Consider the following 13,918-nt stretch of genomic DNA (forward strand, 5'->3'; position numbering starts at 1 on the left):
AATAGAAAAAACGAGACTCAAACTTAAATAGTACCTGCATCCTTAAGCAACAGTCTATGCAGTTATCTAATTCTTGTTAATAAGCACAGAGTAATAACAAAAGGCTCTTTATACGACCGTGACAATGCAGACCAAAATCACAAAAAAAAAGTTTGTGGGCAACATGGCAACATATATTCACAACATGACACAGATAGCGTTATGTAATACTGTAATATTTTACAGCTGTTGATGGAATCAGCTACTCTGAGAGCTTATTTTTCATTGTTATAAGATTTGACACAGCTCTTACTAATTTAATTACATCTATATTTGCTTATTGAATATGATACTTATCTCAACTAAGCTCAAGTTCTCGTTATGATTTCTATAGTAGGGTATGATGGTTGCACTGGAGAGTCTGTTTATAAACAGATGGTATTTGAAGATGTTGAGCTAGTTAGCATAGCAGTAGAAGAGCCTTTGTTCCTTGCAAGGAAAAAATCCAGAGCAAAGAAACCAAAGAAATTGTCTGGGAAAACCTGAAACTCCTCTCCAAACTCTATTGCAGACCAATCAGGTTTCAATACATAAAAAAGAGCAAAGATGTTGTGGTGAAGGAGAGTAACATCTTAAAGGAACTTCAGGCTGTCTCTACAAGGTTAGATGAATTCATTATCTAACAGTTGCTGAATAAGACCATGGTTAATGGAAAAGACACAACTATTAGCTGCAGCATCTGCAGCCTGACCAACTCCAATCTGAATGACCTGCAGAAGCTTTACAGAGTTGTGACAGTTCTTGCAGATATTAGACTGGCTTGTCCACCCTTTATTTGAAGATAAAGAGCATGGACATAGCTTACAGGGTAGATTTAATAAAAACAAAAAAACAAACAGATTTAAGTGATGTCGAGAGCTAACCTTGGTATCAATGTTGATGTTTCAAAGTCAAGAGGAACTAAAACTCTAATGATGTTATTACTGTCAGGAGGTTTTTTAGGCGGTACGTCAGCAGAGGTTTTAGGTGTTGATGATACATCATCGATGAGTTGATGAAGAGGTTTTACATTACCTTCTGTATCTTCTCCAGCAATGAGAAGTTACACCCTTATAAGCTTCATCAGTAAAACCTGGTGACTGCATGACTGCACACCACCCTGCACAACTGGTATCATATGTCCCAAGCAGTACACAAAATGTTATACAGACAGGCATCAGGTAGTCAGTGTCAACCATTCCAGTTGGATCCCTGTCAGAGAAGCCACAGAGTCCTCCATCTAGGTATTCAAGCAAAACAGGGAACAATGCAAAAAAAAATTCTCCAGGCCCCAGACAAACTATGATGAGGATGCCTTGCAGCTCCAATCCAAAAAGTATCCAAAAGGAGGAGTCAAGGAAAAGTCAAAGACTCCAGTCTACCTGAGAAGGACAAGGAGCTCTTGATGTACTAATCTATGATGTATGTCATCACATCACCATTCTTATTTGAAAAAAAAATTATGTTTATAAAGTTCAATTTTATTGTAGGTTTTATGTTAATATTAACAATATCAAAGGAATTGAGTTTATAAAATACATAAAAATAAAGAATATACTGTCTTGCCAACCTATAACCATAATGCCCAGATTTAAATTCTTTGACCTCAATTATTTGTGTTTAGACATACAACATATCCCATCTAATTGAAAAACCATCGAGACATCCTATTACCACCCTTGACCACCCCTAACATGACCATTTGAGAGGCTTCCTATTGAGACATAGGTCAGAGATTTGTTTATCCACTGGTCTTTTATCTATCATGGATTCCCAGAGGTATAAGTACATTGTCTAACAGCTCTTTACACTTGTCCATTACAAACTGATGCCAAAACCAAGGCATTAACTGGTGTGGTTTTAAGCAGAGATTTTCTATGCATATGTATCTAATCCATTGTGGGCATTTTGATATATGACTAGCACTTCCCACATTGTCTTGGATTTGTATTCACCCTTGCGGCTGCCTTATATATATATATATATATATATATATATATATATATATATATATATATATATATATATATATATATATATATATATATATATATATACATATATATATATATATATATATATATATACATATATATATATATACATATATATATATACATATATATATATATATATATATATATATATATATATATATATATATATATATATATATATATATATATATATATATATATATATATATATATACACACACAAACATATGTGTGTAAGCCCCCATTATAAACACATGGTAGTTATATACACCCACACACTTACACATGCATATATAGAGAGGGGGTAGTTGGGTTAATCTACAGAGAAACCCTGCTACTATCCAGCTTTAAAATCATTTAATTGAATTAATCATTCAATTCAAAGTAATTTAATTGTACTCTAATTAAAAGATAAGATAAGATCTAGAAGCAACCAACATAATGCTAAAAAAGTGTTCATCAAATGTGGAAATAACAAAAAATATTTGTATTTTTACATTTTTTTAATATGTTTTTCGAAACATTAAAATAGTTTACCTTTTTACTTCTTCTGGTGGATCTACAGACTCATCTGAAAAAGTGGGCCAAAATGTTGATGATAAGATAAAAGCATTAAAGTCAATCTAAAATTTTATTACAAATTTATTATTTAATAAAAACAACAGTATTAAAACAGCATTTTTAATTTTTTTCTCAAAGTCTTTTAAAATCATTAATACTCTAAATGCTCAAATAAGCACTTAGGCATTTATACAATTTTTTAAACCTTACTTATTAAAACTTACTTATTAAAGGCTTATTTGATTGAAGTTTAACATCATGTTTCCATTATTCTTTTGTCTTAAAGCATTGGAATAGATTTTATATGCTTCATCATTTATGCTTAAAATCTTTGAATGTTTAAAAATTGTATTTGAAATATTTTTTAATTGTAATTGCAACCCTCTTTCAATCCAAAGCTGTTGCATAAAGAAGCAAGTTGAATGGGGTAAAACTATGGGTGTGGTGGAGATTGAACTATATAAATCTTACATATGAAGCGAGCCATCATTAGCTAAATTACCTATTTGTGGGAATCATATTTATGAAGATAGTTGGGCACAGAGATTGTAGAAAGCATAACAGATAAAACAATTTTATTGAAAACTTGACTCAATAAACAAAGCACACACTTATGAAAAACACGGATTGGGTGTTTTGTGTTTACATTGGGTGTTTATAAACTTGTAGATGGTAATGATATTTAAGTTTTGAGTTTATAAAGATGTTGCAATTTTTATTCTATTTGCAAAGTTGTTAACAAGATCAAAAGTAGCAAGGCCAAGGCCACATGTTACAAGGCCAAGGACAAGGCCAAAGCCAAGAGTTTCAAGGTTCCTTAACCAAGAATAAGAGTTTCAAGGCCAATGCCTATGCAAACATTTTCAAGGCCAAAGACTTAAATTTTTGCCTTGTGGTAAGGTCAATTATTAACAAATCTGTAGGTAACAATTGCTGTGACAATAAATCACATGTTGTAAAAATAAACCAAGGTTATGCACAGAATTCAATGAAGTCAATAAGAAAATATACTTGTAGATATATATGAAAACCATAAAAAAAAAAATACATAAAAATAAAAAATGAAAACTTTTAGATCTTTAATTTCGTGTATTTTTTTTTTTGAAGGTCAAGGCCAAAACTTTCAAGGACAAGACCAAGACCAAGACCAACAGTTTAAAAGCCAAGACCAAAGCCTTGGCTTTGGTCTTGGCTTTTAAACTGTTGGTCTTGGTCTTTTAAACTGTTGGTCAATAACTGATTATTTTATATGCAAAAAAAAAAAAAAAAAGTTTTATAACAAAAAAAAAGACAATCTTCAATATCTTTATATCAATACATCAACCTCTTTAAAATGTAATACATTCATAATATATATAAGTACATAAAACAAAGCTTTTAAAAAAACGTTTGAAAATATAAAAATATATCATTAACAGTAAACAGGTTACTAGGGTAACCTGGTTACCTGGGCTTTTCTGCTTTTACTGTTTTCAATTTTACCGCCTCTTTTTTATATTATTGTTTCTATACTTTAATATCTTTATACTTTCAGATTATTGTCTGAAATATTTACTTTTTTATTATTGCCCGAAAAATTACTTTATTATTCACAATATTTGATTACTTTTTTATTATCCACAATATTTGATTAGTTTTTTATTATCCACAATATTTGGTTAATTTTTATTATCCACAATATTTGATTTTTTTTTCATTATCCACAATATTATTTACTTATTATTATAATTATAATAAAAACATTTTGTTAAAATAATTATTTTTGTTGAAGCAATAATTTAATTTGTGCAATTGCACAAATTAAATTATCGCTTTAACAAAAATAATCATTTTAAATCTATTATATATAATTAATATATATATATATATATATATATATATATATATATATATATATATATATATATATATAATTAAATTAAATTAAATAATATATATATAATTAATTATAAATAATATATATATATATATATATATATATATATATATATATATATATATATATATATATATATATATATATATATAATCAAATTAAATTAAACTGTCACTAGAGTTAGAATAATGTAAAGATTAAATTTCTATATTGATAAGTTTATTTAAATATTGTTATTATTTATTACTTGATTTGATTAATTAACATTTAAGATAATTAAAAAAGTAAAAAAAAGTAAATAAAAATTAAATAAATAACCTTTAAAACATAAAATAAATATAAAAAAATAAAAAAAAAGTTTAAAAAATTAGATGACCTTTTGTTGATTGAAAAGAAATTTTTCAATTCTGTTATTGAAAATAAATAACCAGTTGTTTATTTAAAAATAGATAACCTGTTGCTCAATTGCACATTGCTTTGAAGCATCATCTTTAATTAGTCTATTAATTCTCTGTGAATCTTGGATATCTTTTAACATTATATCACAAAAGTGTAAATGATTTTCACCAAATCTTCGTTTTAATAACTCTAAGTATCGTCTCTGTAAAAGATAATAAAATAAAAACAACAAAATAAATAAATAGAACTTATAACAAAAAAACTTACATGTAGCATATAAACATACCTCTAGAATTGTGAAAACTTAATTGTCTATTTATTACCACAAAAATACCTTTTGAAACACTTACATTTAAACAAATGTTTAGTTAGCATAAGTATTTTCTGTCTTCTTCCTAAACTATTGTAAACCTTTATGATTTTATAATAACCAAATCATTTATGATTTTGTAATAACCAGATCAATTAGCAATAATTATATTTTAGTGGTCTTCCTTGATCTAGCAGTTAAATTTTAAATATAATATAAGTATATGTTTAAACAAGAATTTTCTAAACAAACACACATTTTATTTATCTTTCTAACATCATCAAAACTACTTATTGTTTTGATTAGATTTAAGCTGGAGCACATGACCCCTGTATTAGATTTAAGCTGGAGCACATGACCCCTGTATTAGATTTAAGCTGGAGCACATGACCCCTGTATTAGATTTAAGCTGGAGCACATGACCCCTGTATTGTTTTTTCTGAAACTTTAACACTTTATTTCTGATATCATTACTTTTAATTAATAAGTCAAGTTTCTGGTTAGAACTAAAATTTATTTAAATATTTATAGGCTAGTCAAACTAAAATACTTTCCTCATCCAAAAAAAAAAAAAAAATAATAATAATAATCAAATTTTTTCCTGTTGAAAACTTATAAAAAAAAAAATACAAGAACTACAAAAACATTTTTTTTTTTTTTTCGTACTTCAGAATAGGAAGTAGAAGTAGGAAGGTTCAAACTGGTATTTATAAAAATACTTTTTATTTACAAGGATAATTTTTCCTTTCTAGCTCAAGCTAATTTATTTTTAAAAAACTGCTGACATTACCTCATTACTGACAGAATAATTAAAATTTGTTAAAATCCGATCAGCCAACAAAATTCTATACTGAGAAACAAACATGTCCTGGCTACCATAAACATTTACAAGTATATTAATTATATCAGCAGTTCTTTGCTTTCTTGAAGATAAATCTAAGAAAAAATATTATATATAAAAAGAAAAATTTAGAAATAATACACACACACAAATTTTATAAAAGCATAAATATTGTTTTTAACTACAAGCAAGCAGACCTGTAAAACAGTTTACTTCAGTTAAATTATCTTAATAGATAAGTAATAACTAAACCAAAACTGTTATGAAAAACTATAAACAAAACAGCTCATGACTACAAGACTACAAAAATTTTCAATATGTTGGATTAAGAAGTTATGCTTATCTTTGAAACTATTTTAACTTAAAAAAAAAGCTGTCGACCACTTGATTTGATATTTATGTTGCAGAATAATTTATCATCAAATTTAGACTTGAATTTAGCTTTTGTTATTAACTATATGAAAGAAAAAAAAACTGTATTGCATTTGTGCTGTGTTTTTCGAAAAAGTTTACCAGTTTTAGCATCAATTGGATCAGGTACCCAATCTTCACCATCTGATTCATGATCTGAATTATACTCACCCCCTACATCAGAGCTTATAAGTTCCTAAAAAAAAAATTTACGCAAACAAATATTTTTATTTCAAAAATTAGTCTAAAGAAGAAAACAAAATTCTTAAAATTTTTCTTTTTAAAACTAATTTTAAATTTAAAGTAACGTAAATATTTTTAATCTGAAGTTAATTTTTCAAGATTTTATATTTTTAACCATTTAAACTTTAATATTTTTAACCATTTAAACTGAAATTAAAATTGAAACTTTTAAATAAAATTATTCTACAGAACAGCTTAATTGTAAATTATTCTATAGAACAGTTTAATTGTAAATTATTCTATAGAACAGCCTAACTGTAAATTATTCTATAGAACAGCTTATTTGAAAATTATTCTACAGAACAGCCTAATCAAAAATTATTTTATAGAATTATTTTCGATTAAGCTGATATAACTTACAAATTGCAATTAATAAGATTATATTAATTGCAATTTGTAAGTTATTGTCAGTAAATTTCAATTTGCAAGTCTAGAAGCATAAACTCCAATGCAAATACAATTTCTCAAATAAGTTAATAAACTCCTAAAACAACAAAATAAAAATAGTATAAAAATAAATGAAACCTCAACTAAATCAGGACCAGATTCTTCATCAGTTATACATGTTATGATACATTTAATTGTGTCTTCTCTATTTCTGATAAAGAAAAAAATTATTTAGAAAATAAAGTGTTAAATGTTGAGCAGAAATATGAACAAAAAGATATGAGCAAAAAAATATGAACAAAGACATTATTATTTGACTCCATCAAATAGCATTATAAATATTATTACATTAAACTCACCATCCCTAAAGTCTAACTAAAACTACCTTGCAAAAGCAAACACTATTATAGATAATATTTCTTATACTTAAAACATATTTAGGTAGTATTTTTTCAGAATATATATATATATATATATATATATATATATATATATATATATATATATATATATATATATATATATATATATATATATATATAATATAAAACAAAGTAAATATTTAAAAGGAAATTATATGCCTTTGATTGAGTCTAATTAGATCTGGAAAATTTTTTATTGCTCTAAGTATTATTATTTGATGGATTTTTAAATGAAGTCAAATAATTTTGGTCTTGATGTTGTACCCTCAGATCAAAGTTATACCATGGCACCAGAGAAAAAATGAGCATGTATTAATGTACTAATGAAATGGCAAATGTAGGGCTGAGTGAAAGCCATGTGTTTTGATAAAACAACATCAAATACTTGCTGTCATTCTGGAGCTTGCTGGAGTGTAACAAAGGTCATGACATTTGGCCTTTTGTTCAATTGCTACTGCATCAAATTACCCAATTTTCTTCAAATCACTGGTTTTTTTATCTTTTTTTTTAATTATACTTATTGTACATGAGTGAAGAACTGGAAACCTTAACTTTCTTTGACAACAACACATACAATGTCACAAAAAAAAAAGATGGTTGACTCACTTTAACAACCTAAACTGAACAAACCTCAGAAATGTATGCAAGTGAAGCTGAGAAACAGCTTGATGACAGAAAACAGTTTGTCGACTTCGTATCTGTCAATACCATGAACTTCCTTGAAATACTTGAATTGTCAACCACATTTTTAACAGAAGTAAAACCAAATTAGTGAGAACGAAGAATTCTGAAAAAAAAACAACAAAGAATTCTGAAATGTCAAGAAGTGTGCTGAGAGCCTGAGAGTGATAAATTATGATGCTGTGCAAGGAGTCAAACTGATTTAAAATTTTAACTCATCCTTTACAAAAAATGAAGAACAGAAGCAATATCTGCTGCAGGTCATCTTAGAGCACAGAACCAATTTTGTTGAGAAATCTTTGCTGCTGACTGGACTCTAACAATAAACTTTAAACTTTAAATGGTAAACTTTAGGCAAATTTAAAACATTTTAACACCGCATACTTTCAGGGAGATAGTAATACATTAGTATTAACCAGAACCAGGATTTTAACTTATTTACTAATCTTTAATGTTCTTTAATAAATATTTTTGAATTTAATAACTGGTATTTATTTAATATTGAACCATTTATTTTGACATACTTAATTTGATATTATGATTATGTCATAATATCAAATTATGTTGCAAGAACAGCGATTTTGAAAAAATTTAGTAAAGTTCAAAAGCAACCTCTAATCCTCAACCAATAAATCTTGAGGAAGCCCCACTAAATTTTGAGGTGACCCCACTAAATCCAATTACAAATCCAAGAAAATTTTGAAGATCGTTTTTTGAAAGTAAATAGCACTTGATCCACCTTTATATATATAGTTTTTTTTTTGCTGTTTGAAATAGCTAACTTCCAAAAATGGAGCAAACTCCAAACATTTATATATTTATAATTAGAGTAAGTATAACATAAATCTATTATTCACAATATTTAATAGCAACTTCAATCATGTTAAATGTAATTAAAGAATTATATTAAATGTTAATTAAATATAAAATGTAATATAACTTAAAAGATTTTTTTTTTGTAACCTCAAGTATTCTCTTAATGGTGCACACACATTCTCCAAAATTACTCCAGCTGGATCCAGTTCTCGTAGAGTACGAATAGTAGAGACATATTGAGTTAAAATATCATCCGTATTTACAGCAGGATGTAAAAGACGATTTTCAAATCTAGTTAACCAAAAAATATACAAGAAGCATTTTAAAATGACAAATCTTCTGAAGGAAACTTAATAAGTAATTGTTTAAAATAAACAAAAATAAAATTAAAAAAGTATAATACTCTATTACATAACTATGTGTACACTAGGTCTGTTTTTAGGGTTCAGAAAAACTTAAACTTTATCACCTTATTTTTCCATTTGATGCTGTTACACAAAACTTTTTCAAAAAAAAAAAAATTTTTAATTTTAGTTTTCCTGATCACCTTAGGCGTTATAATATTTTATATTTAGTACATTTTTAGGAAAACATTTTTTTAAAGTTTGCATAGCCAGACCTATGCGAAAGCATAGCCACAGCATATAATTATAAATTTATGAAACTGCTGAATTTTAAGATATTTTTATCACTGCTGCAAATTAGTAAATTTCAATAAAAATAATAAAAAACAAATTTATTCTTGTGACTTATGGGTGGTATTCCACATATTAGTTGCAAAAGTATTAGCTAACCATTGATTTAAATAATGTTCATAATTTATTAAACAATTATTTACATAAAAATTTAAATTAAATGACAAATGAAAATTTTTAAAGTTATCTAAGGTAAAATATTTCCAAATCATTATATCATTACAAGAAACTTGTATCTTATTGTTAAAAAGGAAACACAAAAGCTGTATGAAAATAAATTTTTGGCATTAGTAAAGGAACTGTTTGACAAAAGTCACCTAAAACTTTATGAAATAATTGAAAAAGAATTTGATCAAAAGATGCAAAGGAATGTGATATTTTGTTTTATGAAGACCAAAAAACTACAAGAACAATGATAATTGACAAAATAAACAAAAGATATCAAAAAGTTTGTTCCAACAGAGAGTTTTTCAAAATATGAGCCAAGAAGTTTGAGCAAAAAAAGATTCTGTCAAAAAAAAACTCAAAATTAAAACATTTTTCAAATTAAAATTATGTTAGTGAAAATCAAGAGTTGTTTTTATTAGAAAATTTTGATAATAAAGAATTTAATAACTATAAACAACCCTCGGAATTAGGAAAAATAAGGTCGGCAATGATTTGCCGACCTCAATCTTTTTGAGGTCGGCAAAAATTATTTGATACAAAGGTCTAACCATAAAGCATAGAAACAAGGTCGGCAATTTTTTGCCGATCTCAAATACTTTGAGGTCGGCAGTTAGGTCGGCATTGCCGAATGCTGACCCTAATTCCGAGGGTTGTTTAAAGACAATCAACATAAAACAAAATAATGTGACAGTAATAGTGGATATTGATTAAAAAAACTTATTAAAAAAACTCTAAAAAAAAGTTTCTGCTATAAATGAAGAATACATTTCTGTAGTAAATGAACTCCTAGCTATTGTTGTTATAAGTTTAGGCTGGGATTTAAATAAAAATGAAAAGCAACCCAATGAGCTGCTAGGCATAGTTGAATGTCAACCAGACAAAGGATATGATCAAGAACTGGCATGTTTTAATGTTATAAGAAAAGATTGGAATTGGAAAATTTATAATTTGAAATTGTGCTGACACAACAGCATGTGACACTGGTCTCATAAGTATTTTAAAGAACTTTTAGAATGACCTCTATTAAGACTTCTTTGTAGAAGTCTCAAGAACATTTTATATGCAATAAATGTAGTCACTAAAACCGAAAGCAAAGGTCAATCAAAATCTACTTATACAAGATTCAAAAAAAATCTTTCTACTAAAAATGAAAAGACTTAATTGATTTAACAACTAAAGAGGAAAAGTTGCCAGATATTTTACTGGTTTTGAAGGAATTCAGAGTTAATTTTCCATTTTATTAATGTAACTGGTCCAAAAGAAAAGTTTGTAAGAAAAGTTAAACTTTTTATAAAAAACATGTTAAAATGCAAATTATATTAAGTTTTTTAATGAATATTTAAGAATAATTAGATAGATATACAATTGAAAACATAGTAAAAACCGGGTCTTTAAAAGAAACCAGGTGATATTTCAAATTATCTCAAGAAATTTTCAATATTTTGAGCTGAAATTTCACACATTTATTGTGAAAAATTTATTAGTTCTGGTGATCTTGTTCCAATTAAGATTTAGCAATTTAATGAATAATTGGTAAAAAATTGCCTTTTTTAAATAACTCAAACCCCCAGAGAGGTCAGAGAAATTAAATTTTTTTCTAAATTTTTTTGGTAGTCATTTGTATAGCATCATTGAATGGGAAAATAAAGTGGCAAAGTTGTAGTTTTTCCGAGATCTAAAAATGGACCTGCCTAGTGTACACAATTATTAAAGTTTCATAATACTTGTGTTTAAATTAATAATGGTATTTGATAAATTAATATTACATGCTACTTTAATTTTTATAAAAGATAAAAACTCTTTTGAATTATTTATTTTTATTATATATAAATAAGATGAAAAACAAGTTTCTTAAACAAAATAAAGACATATATTTCTTCATTTTGTATTAATAATATAATGTATATACACATTAATAGGGAAACTTTAACAAAATGAAAACTGAAAAAATATGACTTAAATATCAAAAGACAATAACAAATAAACTGATTTTACACTTGACCAAGTTGTAAAAACTTAAGTTTTTTAACATTTCAGATTTCTGAAAATAAAACAGATTTAAACAAAATTAATAAAACAATACAATATTAAACAAATAAATTATATTTGCTAGCAGATCTCATAGCGAGTTAATATCATTATTAACTGGAAAAAAAAAATTAATTTATAAAATATTTATCAGAAAAATTATTAATTTCTAAAATTTCAGATTTTCCCCAAAACTAACAGATTAAATAGTTTTCATACTAACAATCTAGTGGCACTATAAGACTGTTTACTTGGTTGCTAGGAACATTTGAAATGAATTAACAATTCACTTTGCATAGCTACCATGCTTATATGATTTAAAAAGTTATAAACAATAAATGCTACTGACAGCTTAAAAACAATGTACATGAATGATTAAACTCAAAGCTAAATAATTTTGCTGTTGCAGGTTGAACTTGATGGGTCACAATAGCATGTTGTTTTTTTCTATTTTACTCCCAACAAGGCTACAATCAATCACCATTTAATTTGGGTGTTACCAAAATACAAAAAATATTTTAAAGGAGCAGAGGAAATGATTGACCAAAAACATTTTTATAAATAACTGGTTTCCAACCAGTAGCAGGTTGGAAACCAGTTGTTTTATATTTATTGAAAATTTTATGTAATCCATATAAAAAAAGAAATCAATGCTATAAACTTTAAAAAGTATTATGAAAATAAGTTTTTTGAATATAAGGATTTAAATATTGTTGTTCAAATAGTAATATTTTGACTGTGCGTAAAAAACGTCATTAAAAAACATTTGCATAAAATTGTTCTCAAAAAATCTCATAACCCCTTGTTATGTGATTTTTCTTCAAAAACCATTCTAATAAATCTCTCTTCTGTGAAGGCTTGGGTCCTGCAATGGCCTGTGAATTTTAACCCAAATAAAACTTATTTATTTACTGCTGACAATTATCACAGTATGGTTGGAATTCCTACATTGATAAATAGCAACACTCTTACAGAGTCACTACTTTACATCTTCTCAGATTAGCATTTAACCCATGGAAACCATGGAAACCATACACATAATCAATTGCAAAGTTAGCATTTGCTTGGTTGCCTCTTTTTATTGACCATTTCCTTACTTCTGATGTTATTCTCTACCTTTAAAAATCTCTTGTTTTTCCCTGTATAGAATAGTGTTTTCATACTTGGCAGGCTTCTCTAATGATGCCAATAAAAATAAAGGGCCAAAAATGCATTGTAAGTATAGTTAAACCTGTTGGTAAGCTTGAGCCTCTGCCCCACCTTTGTAAATCTCTTTCTCTTTTCAACATATACTATTAAAGTCACTGCAAAGTTGCAGTTTTAATTTTACAATAACTTTTCATTCATGCTTTTAAAACTTTTATTCGTGTAGATTTTTTATTTGCACATCATCACATTAGAAAACTCTTCTGCTCTTATGTTTTCCAACTCATACAATTTATAATTTTTAAGTTTTTTGTCAACTAACCTCCTTGCTTCACACAAATCGTCAAACTTTACTTGGGGTCTGCCAGATACTGCAGTATCTGGCAGACCCCATATTGATATATGAGCAGGGTTTTCCTTATCACTGAAAGCAGTCGGTAGAATCATTTTATTTTGAAGTCATTATTTGTTTTGTTTTTTCCAATAATGACCATTATAGCTTCTATATGCAAGCCATTTATTTAAATATATGTCATTTACAACCTAAATATAAGGATTAACTATTTTTAGATTTTTTTGTATAATATATGAATAAATATAAATATATTTCATGTTTTAACAATAACATCTTGAACTGCAAATGTTTTTATTTATATAAGTGAAACATTATTTAAATCATGAATCATCTTTTGAAATTAATTTATTAGACTTTCTTGCAGAATAGCGTTGCAACAGTTTGCTTGAAATAATATTGCAACAGCTGGTTTTAAAGATAATATTTTATTTTAATTATCTATGCTATAAAAAACTTTTAAAACTATAAATAATATTATATTAATTAGAATATTAAGTTTTTATGAAAAATTATAAAAACCATAATGCATCTGCTAACTAATAAAAAGCCACATGAAAATACAAA

General features: G+C 26.6%; 1 protein-coding gene across 2 annotated transcripts in view; it reads right to left on the minus strand.

Moving 5' to 3' along the window:
* LOC101234912 (anaphase-promoting complex subunit 2) overlaps positions 1 to 13,918 on the minus strand; it is a 106,863-nt gene that overhangs the window by 14,699 nt on the left and 78,246 nt on the right. For both annotated transcript variants that reach the window (XM_065791789.1, XM_065791788.1), the window contains exons 9-14: positions 9,110 to 9,253; positions 7,182 to 7,254; positions 6,516 to 6,609; positions 5,952 to 6,097; positions 4,907 to 5,053; positions 2,553 to 2,638 (exon numbers count right to left, since the gene is read on the minus strand). In XM_065791789.1, coding sequence (XP_065647861.1) covers positions 2,553 to 2,638; positions 4,907 to 5,053; positions 5,952 to 6,097; positions 6,516 to 6,609; positions 7,182 to 7,254; positions 9,110 to 9,253 — 690 coding nt within the window. The remainder of the gene's footprint in view (positions 1 to 2,552; positions 2,639 to 4,906; positions 5,054 to 5,951; positions 6,098 to 6,515; positions 6,610 to 7,181; positions 7,255 to 9,109; positions 9,254 to 13,918) is intronic.

This window comes from Hydra vulgaris, chromosome 02 (genome assembly GCF_038396675.1).
Source record: "Hydra vulgaris chromosome 02, alternate assembly HydraT2T_AEP".
Taxonomy (NCBI): Eukaryota; Metazoa; Cnidaria; class Hydrozoa; order Anthoathecata; family Hydridae; genus Hydra; species Hydra vulgaris.